Genomic DNA, 24,660 nt, shown 5'->3' on the forward strand with positions numbered 1-24,660 from the left:
AATGGGTGCTCTGGCAAAAAGGCGATGTGCTATGGATAACACGCGGGGTGTGTGTTCATCAACCTCTTGCAACAACGCGATCCCCGTCTCGATGGGGAAGAATATTGTCTTCTGCCGTGTTGTGCGGAGGGGGAATCATTTTAGCTCATCATCTCAGCGTGCAGCGGCAGCACGATACCTACCACCACCGCTTGTTACAACAAGTTGACTGCAATAACTTTACCACTTCAGCCCCGGGAGCACAATAATTCAGTACATCCAGTGCCACCGCTACTGTGTTGCCTTTTACGATGCCCACAATGAAGCCGGTAACGAGCGAGCATCGGTGGTCGAGAGAGGGTGGGTCCGATGGCTGAATGGGTTCGTGGCTCGCTTGCTGCCTGCCTGTTGAATGCGGCGATGCTTCCAACCATATGGTGCGAAGGGTTGGATGGTGTATCGACATCATCCTGTTGTGTACCATGCATCCCGAAGGAGCGTCCAACCATAGTTGGGTGCGATGCTGATGGTGTTGTTAACTTCCGATTTGGGAGCACAAAAAATAGGGAGCAACACTATAGTTATGCGATTGTGTGGTGTGGGGAAGTTGTCTTGGGTTGTAGGAAAAGTGATGTCTTTCTTGGGGGAAAGAAAAATCATTAATTAAGAGCCGAATCTATCGTCGAAGATGAACAATTGAATGTATGTATCAACTGAGATATTTGAATTATTTTTGGTAAATTCTTTATGATGTTAATATTATATATTTTTCTTGTTTCTTAATACAAGTACGTCTAGACTGAGTATTAATGATTATTTTATCAAAATAAATAAAATAAAATACTATCATTAATGATGAATTCAAAATTGTAATGACCTTACGCAAGACCTTATCAGCATATCTTTAGGCTATTGCTAGGATAATCCTGCCTTCAGGTTCTTGTTGGTAGATAAGAAAAAAATGGGTCAATATGTTTCCCTTTTTAATACATTCCCGATAACAACACAGTCTTATCTGTTAAAATAAAGTATGTATGTCTGTACTTGGACCTGCCATACATCATCCTGTCCAATGTATTATTGCTTAGCAAATTTTTCATCAACCCAAATTAAATTCCCCATCCGGCGGTTGTGCTGCTTCAAGTCCTCCGAAGTTCACACCAGCCAGTGCTATGATACACCCGCTATGATGCAAAGCATTAAAAGCAACACCTTCTTACGCTTCGTTTGATCGCAGCGGAAGCGGAACTGCTCCGAGACATTGCCGGTGCGCAAGAACAGAAGCAGTAAAAAAACCGCGTAATACGCTACAGTGCAAAGAAAGTACAAGACGATTTGAACCTTCTCGCTACCGGAATAGCAGCAGCAGCAGCAGCAACAAAAAGGCGCGAAAGGAATCAGGAACTCCCTAGGGAGGGAAATCTGTTTCACGCTAATCGGATAATGATAATTAGCGAATGGTTTGCCGTATGCTCGGTCGCAATTTCAACCTTTCCTCCCTGTGAGCTGTGCGATCTCTCGCCCCTTTTTTCCGTCAGACGACCCGACCACGTGACATCGTGGTAAGGGGGGGAGAGATCAGAGCAAGAATCCAACTGTCAGCAGCACTTCCGCATAACTTCGATGAGTAACGCTCGTCCTTGCCACACACAAACACACACACACCTTATCCTGCTTGATGTAAGGCGAAAAGTCGTCGAAATTGGTGCCACCGCGAGGTGAAACATAACCAGAGCATCCCGCTAATTGGCGTACTCTCACAGCGCGTGGTGGTGGCTGTAAGATGTATCTTCTTGAGCGCCCCTGTCTTGAGACAGGAACGGAAGCAGAGCAACAACGTGGTGGAACGGTTGGCATTATTTTAATCTGCGAATTTCTTACAGATGTTTTTATTCGCCGTAGTCGGCACGGCACAGTCGATTGCGAGGGGAAAGCAAGAGCAGGCATCGAAGAAAGTAAAAGCAAACAAATGCCCTCGAGGGCAGGGGATGGAACTGCTTCGAAACGATACAGCTCACCGGCACAGGCATGAATGATTGGGCTACAAATTGAAGCAAATGCAAATGAACATCATAAGTAGCTGCCGACAGCATCATTAAAGTGACACAAAATTGGGCGCGAGGCGAAGAAAAAACTGGTAGAGCAGAGGGCGACAGCGCTCGGCTAGTGTCCTGGAGACGGTTGCTGCCCCCTTCTCCATCCCTGGGTAACGTTGGTTGTCCTTACGGTTCGTAGCCTCCGGTTGTATCGAAATCCAACCGGTGGAACGAAGGGACCATCATAAAAATGGGTGGAAAAACGGATGGGGGTGGCAGGAAAAACGACACAACCGGACTCCTCGAGTCTGCTGCTCGGCGGCATCGGCGGCGTGACCGAGAATTATCTCGTTAGATGGTAAAATATTGTGTGCGTACTTACCTATCAAAATCGGGTCGTTTAGCTCGCCTGGTGGTGCCTTTTCCCCCACTTCCTCGTTTTCCGTTGCCGCGCACCGTCAGTTTGTCGTCGTTGTGCCGATCAATTAAGGGTTTATATCCGTGTAAATCGTGCCCATTTACGCTTGACTTGGCCGAGTCGTTGCGTGTGTTTGGGTAGAGCGGGAAGGTTCGATTTCCTTCCCCCCCAAGCGCCAGGAGCACGGCGAGCAACAGGAGACTGGCGAGCAAACGACAAACCTCCTTCCATCCCCGGGAGGAGGACTCTCTCTCTCTCTGGGTTGCTAAGGACGCAACGGAACCGTCTTGACGTTTTGCTGCCTGCCGAAGCAGATAGCCAACCGTATCCGGATCCAATTTCACACCAGCCGTAACGTGTATCGATGACTTATTCTACGATGTGTGCTTTGCGCGATGAGTGTGTCTGCTGGACCGGACCACGCGTGTGGACCAAGACGACTTGCGGTGACCAGAATGTTTGGTCCTTCGAGCCGGATCGTGACGCAATTGGTTTGCTTTATTTTCATCATTCGTATTGGCGCGTTCGTGGACCGTGCACTGGAGGAATGTAGCTGTTCGTTTAGTGTTGTCCTCATTCGTTACAACTGCTTCTAACAATGATGCAGAAGGGGATGATTCTTTAAAGGGATGGAGTAGAGATGAACTCTACTACAGCTTAAAGCTGTGAACACGTGTCGATAGCGTAGATCTTTCTTTCGTTCTAAGAAAGTATAATAAGGTGACAAAGTAAAGCAATGTATATTTTTATTGTATATCTAATTGTAAATTAAAATATTTACAAAAGTTTTTGTTGAAATTTGCACTTCAAGCATTTGCATAGCCCAATCAGTACTAAAACTCAGTCCCCCAAAACATGCTATCGGACACGCTTTAACCTTTTCTAAGCAACGGAAAGATCAGATAAAAAATCAAACAAATCCCATTACACCGCTTGCACCCTTCGCCCCACCTGTAGCGGCTTAGTACGATGTAAAACGACACACTTTTTTGTTCGCTGTGTACGCCGGGTGTTAGTAACGGTGACCTAAGCAAACTGTTTGATTAAGTAAAATCCATCACCGTACCGATCCGCTGTCATTAGTTATATCGCTCGATTACGTCCTCGATTGTCCGTCGTTCGCTGCGGAACGACCAGTAGAAGCGCACTGCCAAAAGGGTGTCCTACCCGTGAGGTGGTGGGGTGTACAGTAAATTCCTTAATTAAATAGTAACACACAGCGAAAGGATGGTGTCGGAGCACGAACGAAATAGCACAAAAAAAAGAAAGGCTTCCTCGGCTCGGCCGCTGCTGAAAGAGGACATTTTTGGGCATTTTATCTCACCTTGCAATGATGCCGCCGTGTGTGTCTACCGTATGTTGGAAGGAGCTATGTGTTGGAGCTTAGGATTAGCTCTCTTTTTTTTGTGTATCCATTTGTCACCTCATCGGGCACAGTGAAGCTGCAAGAAGGGTGTGGAATTGGTGTGTGATGGCGTTCCTTTCTGCTTCCATTTGACCGACGGATGGACTAAATCTAAATCAATCAATATTCAATGACTTATCGTACGACACAGACACACAGGGTGTGCGCGCGGTCTGACTGCCAACGAGCGTTCCCGGCACGGCAAAGGCCCGGCAAAATGGGACTATGCATCCTTCGTCACTGATCCTATCGCTCGCCGGTGAAGAGAGACAGAGGGACAATTCATCCGAAAACCATTTGTTTCAATAAAAATAAAGCTCTCGCGATAGGGAAGAACGGGCAGTGAGTGTCCACTGTGTGTGATGCTGCTTAGTGTGGACTTGCACACTGGAACGGTATCCGAAGCAGCAGGGCCAGCAAAAGGCCAACATTTCGTTGGATACATTGACCGTCGTCCCTCAACCGTTTGAAGTCGGAGGAAGACATCAATGTTAGGCCGTGGTAGGAAGAGGTGGGTAGCGAGGACTTCTCTTTCGGATAAGCAAACACTAAATCGTATATATTAAAGCAAATAAGTCAAATTCATTCCGGAAGCCGGCGATACACGACACGGTATCTCTCGTCCGTCCCCGGGTCAAACGGGAACACCACACGCCATCGATGTGTGAGGCCATCGAAAATTCGATCCGACTCGAACTTTGTGGGGTGGGTTTTCGGTGCCGTTTTTTGTGTTGTTTCGGGAGCAGCACCACCGCCAAACATCATGTTGCCTTTCCCCCGAGGTAACGGTACAACCCGCCCCGTGCGTTGGGCTAGCACGACAAATTCGATTGCGGTCGTGCTGGAATTTGATTTTCTCGTCCATCTCGTTGGGTGTCTTTTGGGAGATGGATTGATATGAGTTGATTTTTTCCCCTGGTTTCGGGATGCAACTATTTCATTCCAATCGGTTAAATGTGAAGCTACTAGCACACGGGAGACGCTCTTTTGGTCAATCAAAGCTCGCTGGTCTTTATGAAGTACGCGCCACGGTTGTGATTGCTCTCTGTTTTGCCACGCAAGAAGCAGCAAAAATCCTCACCGCTTCAAATAGTGTGCACCACGAGCCCCGGTGGTAGAGTGAACTTCTACTCTTCCGGTCCATCATTCCATGCTCCGTTTACTCGGTGGATGGATTTATTTGTTCTACAACCATTCGGGGTACGGAAGCTCAAACCTCCTCCGTGTGGACATATTGCGTCCGTCGTCCAGCAGCGCAGAGGACGACCTGGTGTGGACTGTTTGAAGTGTGTGGCTTTTTTGCGACAGCGTACGGAGGCGATATGATGATGACGACGATAACGGCTACAGATGGATAAGGTGCAGGACATTTTCGTCAAACATTTGCGATGTGGCTCAGTGGCGGGAGGGAATGGATGAATAAAGTTCGGATCGTTTGAACTGTGGCGAAGCAGTTCATGGTCAGGTTTTGTTGATTTAGCTTCGGTACACCCCGTAGCAGCGGTACTGTTAGATGGGCAGGCTCCAGATTCCGGGCTTTTTGAGTAAAATGTTTGTTGCGGTTAGAGTTTGTACGGTTAACAGATTCAGTACCCGGAATGAAGGTCATTTGGATATTCAGATTTTGGCGGGCCTGATGGGTAGCGAATGGGTGAATGTTAGTTCATCTGGATTGTAAAGAGATGTGCTGGTTTTTAGATTCCATGGCTTGAGTAGTGCTAGTTGACTTTGAAAGCTTAGATTTGTTAAGTTTCGAAATTCGGATTCTGAGAGTCTGAAAATTGCTTGGAATATTTTGGAATTTGTCGTGAGATGTCTGCATTCTATGATAGATCTAGTTTGTTTCTGTATTTAGAGACGCTTTGTCTTAAAAGTTGGGAAGAAAGTACTATCGTAGTTGAATAGGCAAAAACACCGTGCATTCGTTTTGAGTTACTGATGTCTTATCTTTGTACTTATTTGGCCTGGATTTTGATCCAAATTGCAGATGGTTCTACGAAGTGGTGATTTGACTATGCCTCAGTATCCTGGTAATAATCATGTCTGAACCCGTCCAATCCATTACCCACAGATCTCTCATCCACATACTCTGCTTTATCAAAGCGTTTAAACCCCTAATTGTAAACACATGCCGTAATCGATAAGTGAAATCAAGCAATCCGGCCTTTCCCTACATGGTGGTCAGATTTGACCCTTTTTTGTGCGTTGTGCCCATAAATTTGCACACCCGTGAGATGTACGTATGTCCGCGGTTTTTACCAACTGCGGCACTTCAGGTTGTTTCTTCCGGGTTGGACAAGCAACCTGTTCATCAGGCCTACAAATAAAGTGCTTCCTCGACTGTCCATTTGTATGCCTCAGGCTTTGTTTGCCCCCGCTCCTCAGACCTGTTGGGGCGTCAAGTTGGGCGTGTGTCAATTAGCACCTTCCATCCATCAGACCTGAACCAGCAGCAGATCTGATAAGCTCAGCATCACACCATCACCAATCCAACTGTGCCTTTGTTGTTGTGCGCGTGAGATTTGCTCTAATTTTTTTTTTATTTCGCGCTCTCGATGCCGGACGCGCTTCTTAGTTATTTGTTTGGGTGTTGCTAGCGGGCGCCCATTGGCGTCGTATCCAACCTGGCATAATCCCTTCCCGGTTTAATGGTCGCTTCTTCGACTTTTAATAGCACAATTTTACGAACTTTGAATGACTTTACACACCCGCGAGCAGAGCTGCTCAGCGCCAAGTGGTGCGGTTGCTTTTCGAATGATTCAAATCACTCAACGCGCTTCATAAAACTCGACCCATAAAGCGACCAATCATTGTGTGTCCGATCATGGTGCGTCCCAGGGTGGTTGGGAGAGATATTTGCATATTCAATTGTGCGTCCTGTGCCAGGGAGAAGACCGTCGGACCCGGATTCTGCCGGACGGTCAGAAATGAACGTCATAAGAGAGAACGAAAAAAAAACTCACACACATTTCACTGACAATTTGACGTTTTATTTTATTTTATTAATTCACATTTACCCACAAGGGGAGGGGGAGGGGAGCCACTGTGGGGGTGGGACAAAAACAGATGCCCCTCCAGGCGATAGGGAAACATAATTTATTAACTTCCGACCCCGGTAGTCCTTGAGGAGCTCGTTGAATTTCTTTTCGCTGTTCGTTTTCACGATCCGCTCAACATTTGGGCGCATGGAAATAATGCACCGGAGGAACAGGAGCAGGGAATAAGTAATAATCCCGACGGGGCGACGAGAAAAGCTGTTCGAGATAATTGAAACGGAAGGTCCGGGAAAAGAAATGATACATAAAGTGAGGAGGAATAAAGATGTGTACGCACGGCGTTATTAAGAAGCGATTCGCCACGGCACATCAAACGCTGAGCCGATGCCTAAATCCCTCGGAACAGTTTATCACTCATTAATTTTTGACAGGGATTTACACGCACCGTCCTTCCGACCCCCGGAGGAGTAGTGATGGATTTTTGCTTCATAATGATGATGGCAGGAGGGGGAAAAGTCGATACAATAGGGAACGACAGGCGGAACACGCTAAAGTGTCATCGAGTGCGCTCTTCTGCGATGCAGGCGTCTTATAGGATGATATATCATATATGCCGTTGGGGGATGAAAAGCGATCTCCCGCCTAAAAGAAAGTAGTGGCTGTAACCGATGAAAGTAGGCACACCAACAAAAAGTCTGTGAAAAGAATTGCCCCATTGCCTTTACTTCAGCGCGCTCATCCCCTGGCCGTAGCAGAAGCCTCCAATCTGTCACAACATATCATTATTTCATCTGTCAATAGATGACAACAAAAGAAACTGATAAGTACTACCTCGGTGCCGTTGGGTGGGGAATGCCACGAGTCAACTGGACGCCAGTGTTGTAGGTAACATTAAACTGCTCCTTGAAGGTGCTGGGACTGGGCTTCCTTGTGTCTTGTTGTTCTGCTTCTGCAAGTCAGTTTACACCAACTAAGCAGCAAAGCCTCCAGCCAGTGTGTGTGCGCACACTTTAACACGATAATGACAGGCGGCGCTAGTCGATCCACTTTAATGTGTCGTTGATGGTGTGACATTATCGACAGCTTGCTGAAGATTTGACAGATAGCTGGTGACAGCTCCCCGGAAGCATTTCTTCCTCCCCCCTCTTTGCGTTCCTCTCCAAGTCAATGAGTGTGGTTTGAGGACTGAAAAAAGCAAACAATTACCACTACCACCAGTAACACACTCCACACAAGCCTGCGAACCGGGACTGAGAAGCGGAAAAAAGGTTTTATTTGCACAGTGCTGCCTGCTTCTGCTGCTCTACTTCAGCTTTAGGAGGTAGTTTGGTACATTGAGGGCGAAAAAAGTGATGGCCCAGTCTTTTAATTGAATTTTCCACTTGCCGAGCTATGCTGCTCAGTGAGGAAAAACTGGCTAACCGCTAGGATCCGGTGTCCGGTCAGTTGCTTATTACGAGGGATTTTTTTTTATCCCAGCTCATACTAGCACGCCCTGGGCCAACAAGAATAACCTATCTCTAGGGAGGCGAAAGCTAGAACCGATTTTTTCCCGCAACTTTGGCGGTGTTGGTCGCTTCTTTACCCGTTGTAATCCCGTGCACGTGAAGGATTGGAAGCGGAAACGATTGAATTATAATGTAATCGACCTCTACTGCACTGGAGGGGAGGATGGCGTGTTCGCATAAACCGCGTCGTCGTGTGTTGTTACACCGGTTACACGCTAATCGATCGGCAAAGGATAGAGGGACTATTAGCGCGTCCTGGTTTATATCCCCGCAGACACACCGGGTGATGCAATTGAGAAGTTTGATTAGATTTTTTTGACGTTCCTAGTTTCCTTTTTTTAATCTATGAAGCGTACACCAGAGTGCATGGTCGGTAGTATTTTTTGTATGGTTGGTGCCGTGACCAGGATTAAAATCCGACAAAATGAGATTATATCCAGCGAGAGGAGCGCTAAATGATCACATTACGTCAGGTACTGCACCAAACCCCATCGTCTTCGAGGAACGTTGGAGATTTGTGTTGCTAAGAGGTAAAAGGCACCATAACAGTGTTGAATTAATCTGAAAAATCTATTAAATACCTTAGAGTGCTATGTTATTTAGAATGCTTGAATTCCCAGTGATAGTAAAAAACTATGTATGTTTGACTAACAAAAACGGAACCAACAAATATTACGCTGGATAAGATATCATACTTTGGTTATTAATTCCATCACTTCACCCTCCTTCATGGTGCAACCATATCTCATCCTCCTAATAGTTGACACCTGCAATTTTAGTGCAACCTTGTGCTCTAGCGGTGCTCTTGCATCGAATATTACACCGAAGGTAAATCTTTACCATTGGCCCCAGAGCTGCCCTTAGTGCGGAACTTTCTTTGCAAACTTTGGTGCCGCAAAAGAGAAGGATGATACGGGCATCGACTCTGGTATACCATGCTGCGCTACTGAACAGGGAGAAATGGTGTGCTATGGTTGCGGGGGAGGTTGTGGGATTAGTTTTTTACGACGCAATGCAAACCTGAACTATATTTCCCCCGGGAGGCGGTAAAGCATGTGGTAGTGGGGTAGTGTGCATGGTATGGTGGCAGACACAGCATAAACTAATTCAATATTGGGCAAGTTTTACCGAGCCCCGTGTGCTGCGAGTGCATTTGGCCCCGGGACTGATGTTGTTTGATGCTGTTGCTGCTACTGCACTCCCTGAGAGTATAGACGGATGGGTGATAGAGCGGGAGGGAAACATAGAGACAGAGAGAGAGCGAGATAAAGGGACTCGATGAAGGCTATACGAGTACTGAGTGAGTGAGTTCTGCTCATGCATATGATAATTTGATATTTCAAATGTAAAATCGGTTCGTACGGTGTTTGTGTGCGTGTGCCTGTCTGTGGATACATACCTGGGATGGTTGAAGTGGAGTCAATTTTTGGTGGCACGACTCTTGTCGCTTGACTCTCGATGGAGCTGCTGTGCTGCTTTTGGTGTGTTTATTCTTGCTCAAAGTTTGCAGGAAAAGAAGCAGTTACGGGAGATCCACAGTAGGATCACACACAGATCTCACAGAGTGGGATGCGACGAGGGTGGGAACGAGAAAAGTAAATAAAAATGTCCGCGTCTGATGTTGGTAGCAAATAGAGCATCGAGAGCTGGAGCTGGTCAGTGGGCATCAGATTGGGTGGAACATAGAAAAGTGTATCATTTTACCGTAACGTATGTGTAGCTCTCCATGTTTAATGTGGATGATCTTCCTCGTCCAATCTCCGAGCGGGAAGGCTTCTCAGAATATACTCAGCATCAACCATCAACAACCATATCCTCGTACGTGCATCGTCATCAAAGACTCTGCGTTCCATCGCTTCCTCATTTGACCATCGAGAACGGCACAGCGTGTTGCTGTGTGTGTCGATTTGGTCGTCCTCCTCTTCGCCGATCGAACTGCTTTGCGAGCGAATGTAGAATAAGTTAACACGGGCCCATCTATTTGGATCAATGCGATTTATAGCACAACAGTGCCTTACGGGGAACGTCGATGTCCGCCCAAAGTATCGACTTTTCAACAGCCATTAAAGTAAGAAGCTGGTTTTGTGAAATATGTATCGAACGGCCCGCGATAAGAGTGCAAAGTGGAGGGCACTGCATTGGACAGGATAAGGGAGAAAAATGGTTTCACCTTCCCCAACTACCTTCGCTCCGTCATGGGGTGCTACAACATCACACCATGCCTTACGAGATCTTAGTCGTCGTCATTCGGTCAGTGTTGTAGGCGTCCGTGACCACCGTCGGCCAGGCAACCGCATTTATAATAGGATGTTGTATTTTTTTAAGACGCAAAACGAAAGAAAGTTCCTTTTCCGGAAGATTGATTCGTGAATAGTGAGTGGCGAGCTGGGGAGAATATGGCCATTGAAATATTTGAGATACTTTCTACCGGCAGTAACGATTTCTGGCGTTGACGAAAAGCATACTCTCCATACATTTTATGGTGCCGTGACCAGGATACAAGGTGAAATTCAATTTGCTCACAATTTAAAGATTGATTTTGTAGCGTTTTTTTGCGCGCAGTTTTGGTATTATAATTATAATTCTCTTCAGGTTCGCGGAGGACCCTGCTGTGGCTGGCTGCCAAGATGTAGAAACACCGTGTCATGTTAATGGGAACACACTCTGCATATTTCATCGCAAAGTATCGATTTTTGCGCAAATGATTATTCATAATTTGGTTCGAGGAAAAGAAATTGACTTTAGGTGGTTTAACATAATACCACTCAACAACGCAACAAAAAAAAAGGGAGAACTGAAATGTCATCACCAGGCCCGTGTGTCCAGGCCAGCGTCCGTTTCGTACCGTGAGAGAGGGGGGTGATGGTGGGGATTTTTTCTATCGCTCCACCCTAAAACTCGCTACTAAGTGAGGCGTATCGCAGCCCATAGAAATATGTCGTTCGGCATCTTGGCTGCTGCCCGTTTGTTAAGTGAACAATCTTTTTAAAATTGAAATAAAATGCTTGAATAGTGGCTGAAAAAAAGGACAAGTAAATCCCACAGAGTTAGAAGCCATTTCCCCATCCCCCTTTGTGGTCTGCAACGGGCGGATGATGATGGCGATGGCGATGGCGCTGGTGATACGATTCGAGGAAAATTAATCATACTTCCATAAACCGAAGTTATGGTGGGTTTATGCCGTTTTGCGCGGCACAAACTGGCTCGGTCGGTCCGTCGTTTGCCCTGATAACTTCATTACTGTTTGTGTGTGTGTATGCGAGGTCGACACTTTCCCTTCTTCCCTAGAACGTCTCCACTAACAGCCCGTGCCGCGCTGCTGCTGCTGTGGTGCCCTTTGATCCGATTGTGTAAATCTCAACAATCTCCTCTGCCTCGCTAAGCCCGTGACAATTGTGCGGGGAGAGCTTGTCGGGCAAAGTGTTTATGGGTTCAACAGTGTTATAGATCCCTTTCCCTTCCCTTGATTCCGTTCCGAGCTTGAGAAAAGGGTCGTCAATGATTCTTCCGTCAACGATTCGCTGAATGAAGCTGAATGTTTACGGTAAGGGGCAGCTTCTTAGGAAAATGCAGTGTGGTAGAATGCAAAAATCTCAACCACAGAGAATGCTGATAAGCCTCCCTTTCGCAGTGAACACCAGGGAAAAGGGCAAAGAATGAACTATTTCAAACTAATTTTCTGCTCATAACCTACAAAAATGTTAAACGTAGTTAAAATCTCCAGCAAACATTCCAAATAGCACATTGCCGGAATAGCGTACAAAGAAATCCTCAAATAACTTCGCGTGACACAGTACAACACGTGGTTTTGTGTCACGCATGGAATGTCCCTCGGAATGCGACAGCGTGTCGGCAAACTCCTCCGCATCGACTTCTGGGATTTCCCCCTTTATGCAGCCCGGCTTGTGTCCTACAATATCTCTACATATTCCCCCACGGCGAAGGCGGAAGTCTCGTCCCCCGAGATGTAGTATTCATCCTGCGTCCATTTCCCAGTGCCAGAGTCTGCAACGTCCCTCTATCTGTGTGTGTGTGTGCGTGTGTATACAAACGAACACACAGCGGGTGACACTGGCTCTGGCACTTGCGAATCATCAGTAGCAGTTTTGAATTTGCCAATATCCGTACTGCTGCTTTTTTTTTGTCCTCTACTGCCAGAGATACTGAGCCCCATCCACTGTACTGTCTCTCACTCCGGAGTCCACGCTCCACGGGAGCGAGAGTACCTTTCACTCGCGTTCTTTTTCCTGTAGCTCTGGTTTGGCCCATGCCTTCATTCTTTTTCTGTCCCCCCACCGGTCTCTCCCACACATCCACCGCCACAACGGGATTCCTGTGGCCACCCGCCCGGGAGAGATTGAAGATTGGAGGCGCCACCTAGACGTTGAGTTTCAGATTAATGGATCATTTTTCTTCTCCACACCTCCGCCGCCTCGGGAAATTCCCGACTTGCTCCAGCGGCAAGACCAATGGTGGGGAGAGCATCCTTTCTACTTTTTATTCTTTTTTATATATGTGTGATTGTGTGTGTGTGTGTGTGTGTGTGTGTGATTGTGGGAGGGTGTGGAACATCGAACTTTTTCGCCTTCGATCAACTACTGGCTGGGGCCGCGGGTGGGTTTGAATCTATGTGTCTACCTCCTTCTCGCTCGACTTTTATCCGGGCGCTCTGGGGGACGCCGAAGGCTAGAGGCAGAGAACTTAAAGATTCCTCCGCCCGAACCACCCTTGCCCACCACCACCACCTTCACCTACCCGTGTGAGAGGTTGATATACGTGAGAAAGTGTCCCTTTTTTGTGTGTGCGAGCTTCCACCGTTGCGTCAGGAGAGCAGTGCTGGCTCTTCCGGGTTGAGCTTGAAAGTAGAAAGAAATGAAGGGAAAAATAAAAAAATGCCGCTCCAAGAATAAAAAGCCGAGGCTCAATGGAACGGAAACACGTGGAGGGACGGGAGGAGCGTCACGGTTCCGGCGTCAGCATCTCCAGTCAGCCCTAAATGCAAACCAACCACCTCGGCCCCGGTGCCTCGCTTAGACACACGAGTGCAGAAATAACTTCTTCTCCTTTCGGTGTGTGCGACAGGGAAAGTTTTCGATAGTGGCAATTCAATGCCCCCCTTTGCCCCCACCTCACAGCTCTTGCCCGTGGGCCATTTGTGTCCGTTTCTGCGGCGTGGCGGTTTTGTTTCACGCTGCCGTTTCCTTCCCTCGTCGCCCTTCGGTTTCGGTTCCTGCTTCCGGGTAGGTGCGTACATGTGTGTGTGTGTGCGTACATGGGGCAGGACTCTGAGCGGGACTGGGGAATAAATTTATAGATATATCGATAAATTGTTCCGTTTTTGCTTACACTAGACGCGGGTGCGTTGCTGCTGCGTTTTCCTGTCCGTGTGTGTGTGTGCTCCGGATGAGGTGGAAAATTGGAGTCGTCGGACAATGCTTTGTGTGTATTGAGTGGTCTTATCTCACTCTTTAAGTGGCTGCTTTAATGAATTGATTTATTTAAAGAAGAAAAAAGAAAGGCGGGGAAAAGATAGCAGGGAAAACAGTCGCGCAACATAAATGAATACGGAATGAAATGTTTTAAAAGCGACCATATTTCAGTGCATAATACATTATTAATATTCTTCTCGAATGAAGTTGTACATGTCTGTGCGTTCTTTATCGAATTCTGAAATTAACAAGCAGTAAAAATGCTCAAGTTTGATTAAATTCAAGTGATAGCTGAATAAGGTTCTAATAAATCATAATAATGAACGATAACAAGATAAAAACATCCCAAGTAAAAAATGAAAGAAATTAATAAGAACTTTGAAAACAGAAAATTTAACTAAGAAACATGATAAAGTAAAAGAAAAACAAAAAAAAAGAAACAAAGTCTCAAATGACCCACGTTATAATAAGACAAGCAATAAGAAGAATAATGACAAGAAGAATAACAAGATAAAAGTAATGATATGATAATGCAATACTAAATTTTGCTCTTTTTACAATTGGACCTTTCCTACAGGAAAAAAGGATTTTTGCCCTACATTTTGTATGTTTTACCATTAATCATTGTTATCATATTTCACTGAAACGCTGGCGAAAATGTATGCTAATTTCTAATCTCCTTTGGTAAAACCTTCTTCTATTTGTTTCCATTTCCTACTTTTTTATATTCCGCATCCTCTCCATTGTGCTGCCTTCATTGTAGAATGTTATCCATACTACCCAAACTGTGCCGTGCATCACAATTCCGCGTGCGACCATAAAACGCAATAAACTATCAGCTATCGTTGCGTTTTTTCAGGGCCCGTCGGCTTCAAACTCCCATTATCCTGCAGGAATGTTGCCACTGCGAGGCGCAAAAGTTCTTCCTGCAATGGAGGAGAGAGTGTCGCCGACGTCGGCGGCGGCGGCATCGTCGCGTAGGTGTCGCCAGTGTGTCATGTGGCCCCGGTGTCTAGATGCCTAACGATTTGCGACAAAAACTCGAGCGCACTGCCTGGGCCTGCTTTTACGGCCGAACCCGGGGGGGTGTTGTGAATGTTGCTGTCTCTTTCTTGTTGGCTGTTCTCGCTTGAAGTTTCCCTCCTCCATCGCACAAAACGCCTAGACACAGGTTGAAGGGCGCCGTCACCTGTTAAGCACAAAAATCGAACTCGAACGAGTTTTAAACGATCGAAGGTGACCTTTTTTGTTCGCACTCACGGAATGTCCCTAACTCAAGGACAAACCCGGAACACACACAGGCGCACAGTGGTTGAAATAATCAAAGGATTTGATTGTGATTGCGATCTACATGTTGCTTTGGGGAAAAAAACAAAAAACAGATGAAAAGAGAAAAGGAAACCCTCGCTTTTTCAACCGTCCATCTCCATCCCCACCACCCATCGCCATTCTCTTCCATTCTGCTTATCCGTGGCCATTAAATCGTATCGCTGGTTTGTCATCGCATGGCCAGCCTAGCCTGTGTGTGTGTCTGTGTGACTCCTCAAGTACGGCCGGGCGCCTCGCACGATGGGAATTTCAACAGCTGCCATCTCCCGGCGATGGTGGCGCGCACATTCATAAATAAAAATCGCGATCGCATCGAGATAGTGTGCGCGCGCCCTCGCACGGAATATGACACAAATTATAAGTTCCTCAGGCCACTGGCCACACACTGGTGTTCCTCCAAATCAGCCGCGATGGTGGAGCACATTTATAAGACTATATCCTGTGGCCCCACTGTGTTGTGTGTGTTCTTTGGCTTCTCTTTATCTAATGTGCCTCTCATACCAAAACGTGTGTGGCGCTTCTATCGCGCCGCAATTTCCACGATCTCACTGCCTTGGGCGGCCCCCGGCCACAGTAGTTCCGCTATAGTTTTATAACGCTGTACGGCTGTTGCTTTTCCATTTCATTTGGCCATTACTTCCGGCGGCTGCGACGGGGTTTTTGGATGAAAGAGAAGGAAGGAGGCGGAAGGCCAGCAATCCTGGAGAAGCGTGGAAGTTTTGATGCCAGATAAAAATGTTATGTAATTTGAAGCATTCGCATACATTTGTGCTATTACGTTACGATGGAAAACTGTTTCCCGCCGCTTGCTGGAGAGGTGAAATAAGATAGAGGAGCCTTTTTTTGCGGCTGGGGTGGCGGGGGATGAAGAGAGCGGGAAGCCCGAGTTGCTAGGCAGCGATGGCGGTAGCAAGGCCGTGGACCGTGAATGTATAAAGGATATAAACGTAAATTGGATAAATGAAGCATCTCTTGTCAACGTTTTCTCCAACTTTCTGCGTCTCTCTCTCTCTCTCTTGACACGCTCGTTTCGCGCGAAACTAGTTAGACCAAGTGGAATAAAAATGTAACACATCCGATCGATCTGGGTCGCGGCTGAGTTGGCCGATTGAGTTATCAGCCGAGGGTCTCGTTGCCGCGCCGCTCATAATTTGCTACTCGTGTGTCCAACTTTGGCTCGTACGAAAAATCGTACGCCACTTTGCTCTGTACTAAGGCTGAAATGCCAGTGCAGTATCGACTTATTTAATCTATATTTACGTGCGCGTAAGCGTCGGTCTCTCCCCTCCCGAAGAAAAAAGGAAGCAAACGATTATGGGCAAAAGTTGCCAAACAGTATTTACTACTCCACCAAAACGGAAGCAGGAAGATTGTTGCGAGTTTTTCGGAATATTTCCGAACTCGCTGGGCTGTTGTCGTCCGGCTGTTGTGGAGCCTCCCCCCCCCCCCCTACCCTCGTACATCCCATAAAGCATTCGCATTTCGCATTGCCAGGGCTCCAATCATTTTTCAGAGCGGTGGAGGAGACGCATGGTAAGCGCAACAACAAAAAGAAAATGTGCCACACAAAAAATAATAATAATAAAGAGCGTGCGGGCAGCCATGAAAAAAGCGCTTACGATGACAGTACGTTATCGGAAAGAGATTGACTTTCTTTATGGATGGGTGGTGGTGCCCCCTGTCGTGCTAGTAGAATGCCCGGTGTGTACTAAGTTCCGGGCAGAAAAAGACCAAAACTTTAACCATTCCTTGAGTTCATCCTGGCAGAGAAGAGGGAGGGCGATTCGTGTATGTGTGTAAGATCCCCCCCGGCCCAAGATCATAAAACCTAATCAGTGTCACTGAAAAAAAAGTTGACACAAATGTTAATGTTCCTTTCAGCGATTGGCAGCCTTCTTTTTTGCATTTGTGTGGAGTTTGGCACATACGCCAAGCATAATTGTGAGCATCGTGCAAGGACACTTGGAGGTTCATAACGACGAGGGCCGCTAATGTGTTTCGGCCCTTTGATTAATGCATTCTTTGTGTTGGGCTGGGAATAACCATTCCTGTTGGTGTATCTCACCATTACCACGCTCCAATTGCAGTGAGTAGTTGTCGTAAAAGCGATTTCATTGGAAAATCAGGAAATGGCTGCATAAACTCGGAAAGATGTAGCTTGATGTTGATTGCTGATACTCAATGAAAGTGCGTCATGACATGCCGAAGCGTCATGCGAATGCTTGAGTTCAACGCAATACTATGACTGACAAGCTGCATATCTCCCATGATGAATATCGTGATGATCAGCGACATAAAATGTCACTTGGGCTGTCCAAGAGTTGGTTGCAAAAATGTCACTAGGCATGTGATGGTCTCACGAACTGTTTGAGTGTCACCTCTGATCATCACAGTATAGCTTGAGATGCTTACATGATTTTGTATCAGCCAGAATTTGTCATGACTATGTCAGGCACATTTTTCAGAACTGCTAACAAAAAAAAAGTCATGACAAAGTGACTGATCTAGCGTTGGTTGCTAAAATGTCACAAAGAATGTATTGGTCACACCAACTGTTTGAGCATAACCTCTGATCATCACAATTGAGTACGTGATGCTGATATGGATTTTGTTGCAGTCTGATTTTTGTTTATGACATTGACATCACAGTAAGATTTTGCAGCACTGGCCTCTATAACGAAAATGACGAAAAATCACACAAAATACAAACTTATGTCACGATAATGATACCAGACAACCGCTTCATAGTACTTTGCATGAGTTTTTCTCAACAAAAGTATTTCTTGACTACAAATACCATCCAAAAATGCTTCGAGTAGTCGATGGAGCCTTTACTGAAGCGTTTCATTTAATAAAAAAAGGAGTTTTGCATTGAATGAGATGAGCATTTCAGATCTTTTCAATCCCTTCAATCAGTTGGATTACAAAACCCTTTTTTTCTCCAAATCGTATGTTTGATCCTTCACACTCCGCGATTACTCTGTCCACCACCCGTCGTCATCCAGTCCGCGCTTAGCCGGTGGTAATAAATTTAATTATTTTCCATTCCGAATAGCAACCTACTAATTTCAGCCAATTCAAATTCACTTCTTGTGTGCTGTGTCAGACGTGATCCAGCTGCCTAGTTTTTTTTTTTTTTGTTCTGCCCCACACTACCGACAGCCGAATTATTCGAGTCATTAAATGTGTATCAACCTCGCAGATGATTGGGATTCCCCCCTTGCTGTGTGTGTGTGTGTGTGTCTGGACAGTTTGTGTCCGCTGTGCCGGCGGCGGCGGTGGCAGTGGTACCACATTATGCTCATTAGTTGTGCTCAATTGCACCGAAAAGGAGGAACATACACAAGCAGGAGAGTGTGAGAAAGAGAGAAAAAAGTAGTCTGCACGTTAAAAATAGCAAAACCATTGAGCGCAAATGATAAATAGGAGGTTTTGGTGCGTAGAAAACTCCCACCACACCATCGCGTTGCGCTGTTGAAGTGTGGAAGTCAAGGCGCGCCCGCACTTGCTGCCTGGTCATGCTGAGACGCGGAAACTTCTTTGAGCGAAGCAAATGCCGGCCAAAGAACCGGGAACACTAACTCGATGCCAATTGCGGCTGTACTTTATATTCATTAGGAAGACGCACAGAGTGGATGGGGATATTGTAAGGCGAGTAGAGTCGGTTGAAGGATATGATTTGTGATGCTGTTGCCCTGCTATATCCGCAGCAAAGTAGGAAAAATCCTTGTTAATGAAATAATTATTACTTGCTACTGGTTACAAACGGATCGTCGTCGTCGTCTTTCTGTTCGAGTTGGTCTCGGAGTTGGTAGCGGTCGTCGTCGTCGTCGTCGGGGACTAATGGAATTAATTCCTTGCGGACAGACGGAAGCGCTTGCATTTTGTAATAAACTTACTTTGACGGCCAAGTCACATGCTGCCCCCCCGCCGGGCGTGCAGTTTTCCGTGTGGCATCGATCTTCACAGGCAGAAGTTGTGGCAAGATAAAAGGGGTTTCCGTTTCGCGCGTCCCATCATCCCATCCCCAGCACGGTGTCCCGATTGAGTTTTGTCGCCGGCGACAACATACTTTCTTTCCCCCCCCTTCCTCGAGCTGGTCCTCACCGCCAACAGCTCGTGTTCGATTAAAAAGTTTTATGCAGAATGCGATATCGGCACAGGCCACAGGGCTAAGAGGAGAGAGTGCGTTCGTAAGGAGTAGCGTTCTTTTAAATCAGACGGTGCGCCAAAAAGGCGCCAACCGTACTGCTGCTGCTGCTAACCCGTTCCCTAACGCGCGCGCGGAAATGGTTCGCTGGTTTAGGAGAAGGTAAGAAGCTGCTGCTGCTGCTGCTGCTTGCGACTATTTGGAGCTTCTTTCGCGAACAGATTCGACGGCTCGCTGGCTGGCTAATGGCTGGGTGGTTAGCGCGGAAGGAAGGAGTGAAGCAGAAGGGCAAAATCTCCGATATGCGATAGTGTTCGAGGTTCGCGTAAAGTGCGCCAATCTTGCTTTTGCGCTCAACTTTTTTGTCGGGTCTCATTTTTTGCCGAATTTTTCCCAGCACAATTGGAAAGGAAAGAAACACGGTTGGACAAAATGTGTCTGAAAGGTTCGAAAGAATTATTCACAAAATCAATTTGTTAGTTGTTAGTAGTGCGTTGAGAAGTCAAATTCAAACTATATTCGAAATTCAAACAGCTAAAGTCGATTAAAACGTTCCCTTCAAATGTTTTTTTTGCTTTTAACATGCTTGGTAAATTCCCACTGTGCCCAACACACATCTCCTTCGATTAGAAACTCTTTTTCATCTTTTTCCACTTTCATTTGTGAATTCTTTTTTTGTTATATGGTCGAGCTCCTCTGATGCTGTACTATATCCACCCCATCGCTTCTTATGCTTACACCGCTTAACTACACACTCCCATCTCACTACCAAAAGGGCAACCAGCACTTTGGCGATATCCTCTTTTCATCGCAAACCCCGAAAGATTCTTCTGCCACTAGGGTTGGAAAAATGTCTGTTTTCAAATAACTATCCCCTTAACCCCATTATGAAATCCGGTCTCCTCTCGCTCTCTACCTCTGAATTGATCCTTGCCACGGAGGATATATCATAGCGCGAGAGATATTCACCATTCGCGAACGCTTTCGGTCCTTTCGGTGTGTCTCAGCTCAACCTCAGCCCGGTTGCTGCTTAACGGCTTACATAACCTTCTTTTTGTGTATGTGTGTGTGTTGCCATCCCTGCCGTCTTATGAATCCATTTGGAGCGGCGGCAGCGCGATAGAGACAGCATTAAAGTGCGATTTAATGAAGTTATACACTTTTAATATAGTCTGATTAATGCCTCCAGAGGGCTGATAATTGAAAAGAATTGTTCTGAAAGCTTTTGCCGCTGGAAGCAAAAGGCTCGCTCCGCTCCACTTCTCGCCGAGGATCGCTTTCGCTCGTGGAGAGTTTACAAGTTTTTCAATTTTTCTGCGTTCCTATTCTTTGTTACTTGTTATCTGGAAAGTGGAATGGAGTTTTTTTTTGCTTCTTCTGCTGCTGGAATGTGTAGTCGTGGTCATCGTCGTCCTCGTGCTTGCCGGAGAGTGAAGATGACTTTCATCGTTTGTATTTTGTTTTTTTTCTCTTTCCATTTGACTGCAATCTTACTGCTTTTTTTCCTCTGCTAAATATGTTTCCAACCCCCACCGATTGTACAACATTTCTATTAGCCTCCCTGTTGGGTACATTTCGATCTGCTACACTCCAGACAACGTCATAAGTTTTATCCTTTCATCAGCGCATCGGTGTTCTGTGTCCTTCTTTCTTACTTCATTCCCTTGATCCCTTGGCTCTGCTGCTGGCTCGCTTTTGTTTTTGAGAACATTTTTCACTTCTTTTTTCCTAAGAAAAGCGGGAAGTTTTTTCTTCCACGCTTAAGATATGGAAGCAAAACTTTTCATCGACGTTTCAAAATTAATAACGCTAAAACGGGCATCGATTGATATGAAACAAGATATAAAACCCCGTTTTCTAGCGCTAGCTGCTGGTACACGTGTTGACGGTTGGCTTTCAGGAAGAAAGTTGATCGGTGTTATTAATGACTTTTCGTGTTTTATGATCCTGGGTGTGTTGGCGGAATTTGTTATTAATTTCGAAGCACAACTTGCTTGAGTTATTGCTAAAGCGTTTTTATCTCGTCTTAAGAGCAAGCAATAGAAGGATATCTTTCACCTAACAGGATCAAAATTCAGTAGATAAGACAAAGAGAAAGTGCATTCATGATAAAACAATGTATTGAATGAAGCATTTACATAAGCAAATGTGCATATGAATTTTAAAGAGTCCTTCAAGAAATTAATACACAACTGCCACAAGTAATTTCACTCTTCCGGGGTTTTTTTTTTACGGACAATTTAATCTGCCACGCACACGACAGCCGGAGACTTTTGTGAAATTTGCACTCGCCCTTCATGGTCGGGTCTCCGTACACGATTTATGTTGCCAATGGGTTGAGTTATGCGACCGTACAATTCACACTGGCAGTCGAATTTAGCGCCCAATTTCTTCTACGATTTGCCGATTTTGTGTGTGTTTGTATGGTTGAGGTGGAGGGATGAAAACCCGTGTGCTCGAGCGGAGAGATCCCTCCAAAGCGAAGAACCTTCCCGCGACAGCAGCCTCATCCTTTCGAGGAGAGGACCCTTGCAACAAAACCGGACGGCGGCCGAATTCGTAACCTCTGCCCTGGTGGCGTTCGAGTGTGTCTGGCCGGGGATGCTGGTGGTAATTGAGCTGGCACAGAGTCGTCTGCTGCTCGAGTTTTTTTCCCCTCGGTCCAGTCCACACACCACGGGTTTTCCACGACATTGCCGCCGCAGTTGCCGGCCAAGGCGCGCCAGTTGACCATCAATTATTTGACTAAAATTTATTTCCTTCCACGGTGCAATAAATTTTCGTTCGTTCGGTTCGCTTTCTCTCTCTCTCTTGGTTCCGTTTTCGGGTGGATTTCGATTTCGATTCCGTCCTGCTGTGCTTTCTCCCAGGACACACCGCGGCAGAGGCAGAGGCAGTACCTTTGTGCGTGCTTTCTTCGACAGTTCAAATACCCCCCGCGAACCGTTTTGATCCTTTTCCTTTCTGTGTGTGTATGTGATAGTTTGCGTCTAATTTCCGTTGTTTCTGACACCATTTTACTCACCTTTCTTCTCTTGTCTTGCAGAACTCGATCCGGCACAATTTATCGCTGCACAATCGCTTCATGCGGGTACAGAACGAGGGTACGGGCAAGTCGTCCTGGTGGATGCTGAACCCGGACGCAAAGCCGGGCAAGTCGGTGCGCCGGCGAGCCGCCTCGATGGAAACGTCCAAGTACGAGAAGCGCCGGGGCCGGGCGAAAAAGCGCGTCGAAGCGATCCGGCAGCAGGCTGCCCTCGGTCTGGCCAGTAAGTATATTGAGCCGCCCTGCCGGTCCAAGCAGACTAAAACAGGCTTCTTTCTTTTTCGTTTTTTTCCGAACAGCCAACCCACTGAACGATGCCACCCCGTCACCGAGCAGTAGTGTTAGTGAAGGATTAGATCTGTTCCCGGAGAGTCCACTGCATAGGTACGGCCCTAAGCTGCCCCAGTACGGCGCTTAACATCGGCATTTATTCGATTTGATGTTTCACAACCAGTTTTTTTTTGGTATATTCTTAGTATTTTTCGGCAACCCATAAGATTTGTTATTAATTTTAAATGCAAGAAATTCTTTCCAATAGTAGTTAAGACGTTGTGTAGAACGTTTTTTTTTTCAAATCTCTTTCTATATTACAATTATTGCTTTGAATGTCTAAAGTAGACGTAGCGGCTAACATGATTGAGAATGTTGAATTGAATTTTTATACTAGTTCTGGTAGTTTTTTTACTCCTTCTTAACGTCCACGTTCAGTTATTCATTTATACATCATAAAAACACTTATTGTATTGTTTGTTTTGCATTTTTATGCAGAAAGTTGTATTCTTTTACCTAATTATCGTTTATTTCTGATCATTTATTGATAGTTTTAAGTTTATCACCATTGATTAAGTTACTTATATGTTCTGTTTTTCATTTTCTTCTTTCTTTTTTTTCTCTTTTGTCTTTTCGTTTACTCTCTCCCCTAATGTGTTTTCTTCCCCATAACTTATACACTGTTCAACACAACCTGCGCCTTTCCTGACAAACATGACGGCAACGCTTGGATCCCCGCTATATCGCCTACCAGCGGTAACTTTCAGCTGTCGCCCGACTTCCGGCAGCGCGCCTCCTCGAACGCGAGCTCGTGCGGTAGGTTAAGCCCAATCCAGTCGATCGTGGGCGTCGAGAACACGTGGAACTATACGGCGGCGGACGTGGCCGACCTGGTCGACAGTGCCGAGCAGGCGCAGGGCGACGTGCTCGAGCTGGACATCGGTACGCTCGATCAGCTGGCCGGCTCGCTGGCGGACGAGCTGACGCTGCAGCAGAACGATTACTTCAAAGGGTCAGTATGGTTTCATCATCATCCACACCATCCACCAGTTGCTCTGTACCGCGTCGAGTGTACTACTGCCCAAGGACGCTCCTCAAAATGTGATCGCCAAAATGGCGTGGCGCCTTCCCCGCCATACAATACACTAGCCCCGTGTTATTGTGCATGCTTCTCTTTTTATCTACTGCTAGTTGAATGTTGTTTTTAGTCGCACCCGTTTCTTTTGATTGTGTTTTGCGGTCTCGTTGCAAACTCCTTTTAAACCCCGTAGTAGTTTGTATTATTATAGTTGCGCTGCCCTCCCTCTTATCGCCTATTATTAAACCGATCTTTGTTCGTTACCCTGCGGGCTTGAAGGAAACATACTACGTGCCCACGCACACACACACATTCCCCCGTTTAATCCGTATCCCGGAAATGAATCGATCGCTCAAGCGCCTTCAAGCCCCCGTTTCATTGCTCCCCGTCGTCCCCTTTCATCTCTTGCCCAGCCGGCCCATCGGAAGCCACTATTATCAATGGGTATTTCTTTTCCTATTTTCTTTCCAACCTACTGGCCGCACTACTGGAACAGATTTACGCAGTCGACGGCGATGCACAATCAGCCACCGCCGCCACCGTACCAGCCGCCCCAGCCCTACTCGCTGATGGCCTCGGTCGCCCCGTCCTACGGTCTCCCGCAGCAACAGAATCAGTGCCCGATTCATCGCATACAACATTGTACCTGCATGCTACAGAATAATGCTCGTGAGGTAAGTTGTGGTGGAAAAATGGACCGGAGAGAGAGAGTGTGTGTGTCCGGAGAAAAGTGTGTCCATTGTGTGGAAATTTGCCGGACGACGATTCCAAACCGGGTGGCAAATCGTCCGACAAACAAGCTTAATCCCCTCTGCTCTCGTCACGGCAATAGAGAGAAACCTGGTCGTAACACGGACTCACGGAACGTTGAAGGTGTTTGAGATTGTTTGCAGCTTTGCACCTCGAATGCGACGATAGCATATTGTGCGTGGTGTTGCTATCGGTAACGCTTTTCTTTGCGGGTGTTATGCATTCGTTCAGAGCACCACGACGACAATAATGCGGTAAACTTTGAC

At 46.5% G+C, this 24,660-nt stretch overlaps 1 protein-coding gene across 14 annotated transcripts in view; it reads left to right on the top strand.

Annotated features, from left to right (window-relative positions):
- Positions 1 to 24,660, top strand: part of LOC120961510 (forkhead box protein O) — a 67,094-nt gene that overhangs the window by 22,707 nt on the left and 19,727 nt on the right. For all 14 annotated transcript variants that reach the window (XM_040385266.2, XM_040385268.2, XM_040385255.2 and 11 more), the window contains exons 4-7: positions 22,297 to 22,519; positions 22,596 to 22,680; positions 23,321 to 23,578; positions 24,141 to 24,318. In XM_040385266.2, the coding sequence (XP_040241200.2) occupies positions 22,297 to 22,519; positions 22,596 to 22,680; positions 23,321 to 23,578; positions 24,141 to 24,318 (744 nt within the window). The remainder of the gene's footprint in view (positions 1 to 22,296; positions 22,520 to 22,595; positions 22,681 to 23,320; positions 23,579 to 24,140; positions 24,319 to 24,660) is intronic.

Source organism: Anopheles coluzzii, chromosome 2 (genome assembly GCF_943734685.1).
Source record: "Anopheles coluzzii chromosome 2, AcolN3, whole genome shotgun sequence".
Classification (NCBI taxonomy): Eukaryota; Metazoa; Arthropoda; class Insecta; order Diptera; family Culicidae; genus Anopheles; species Anopheles coluzzii.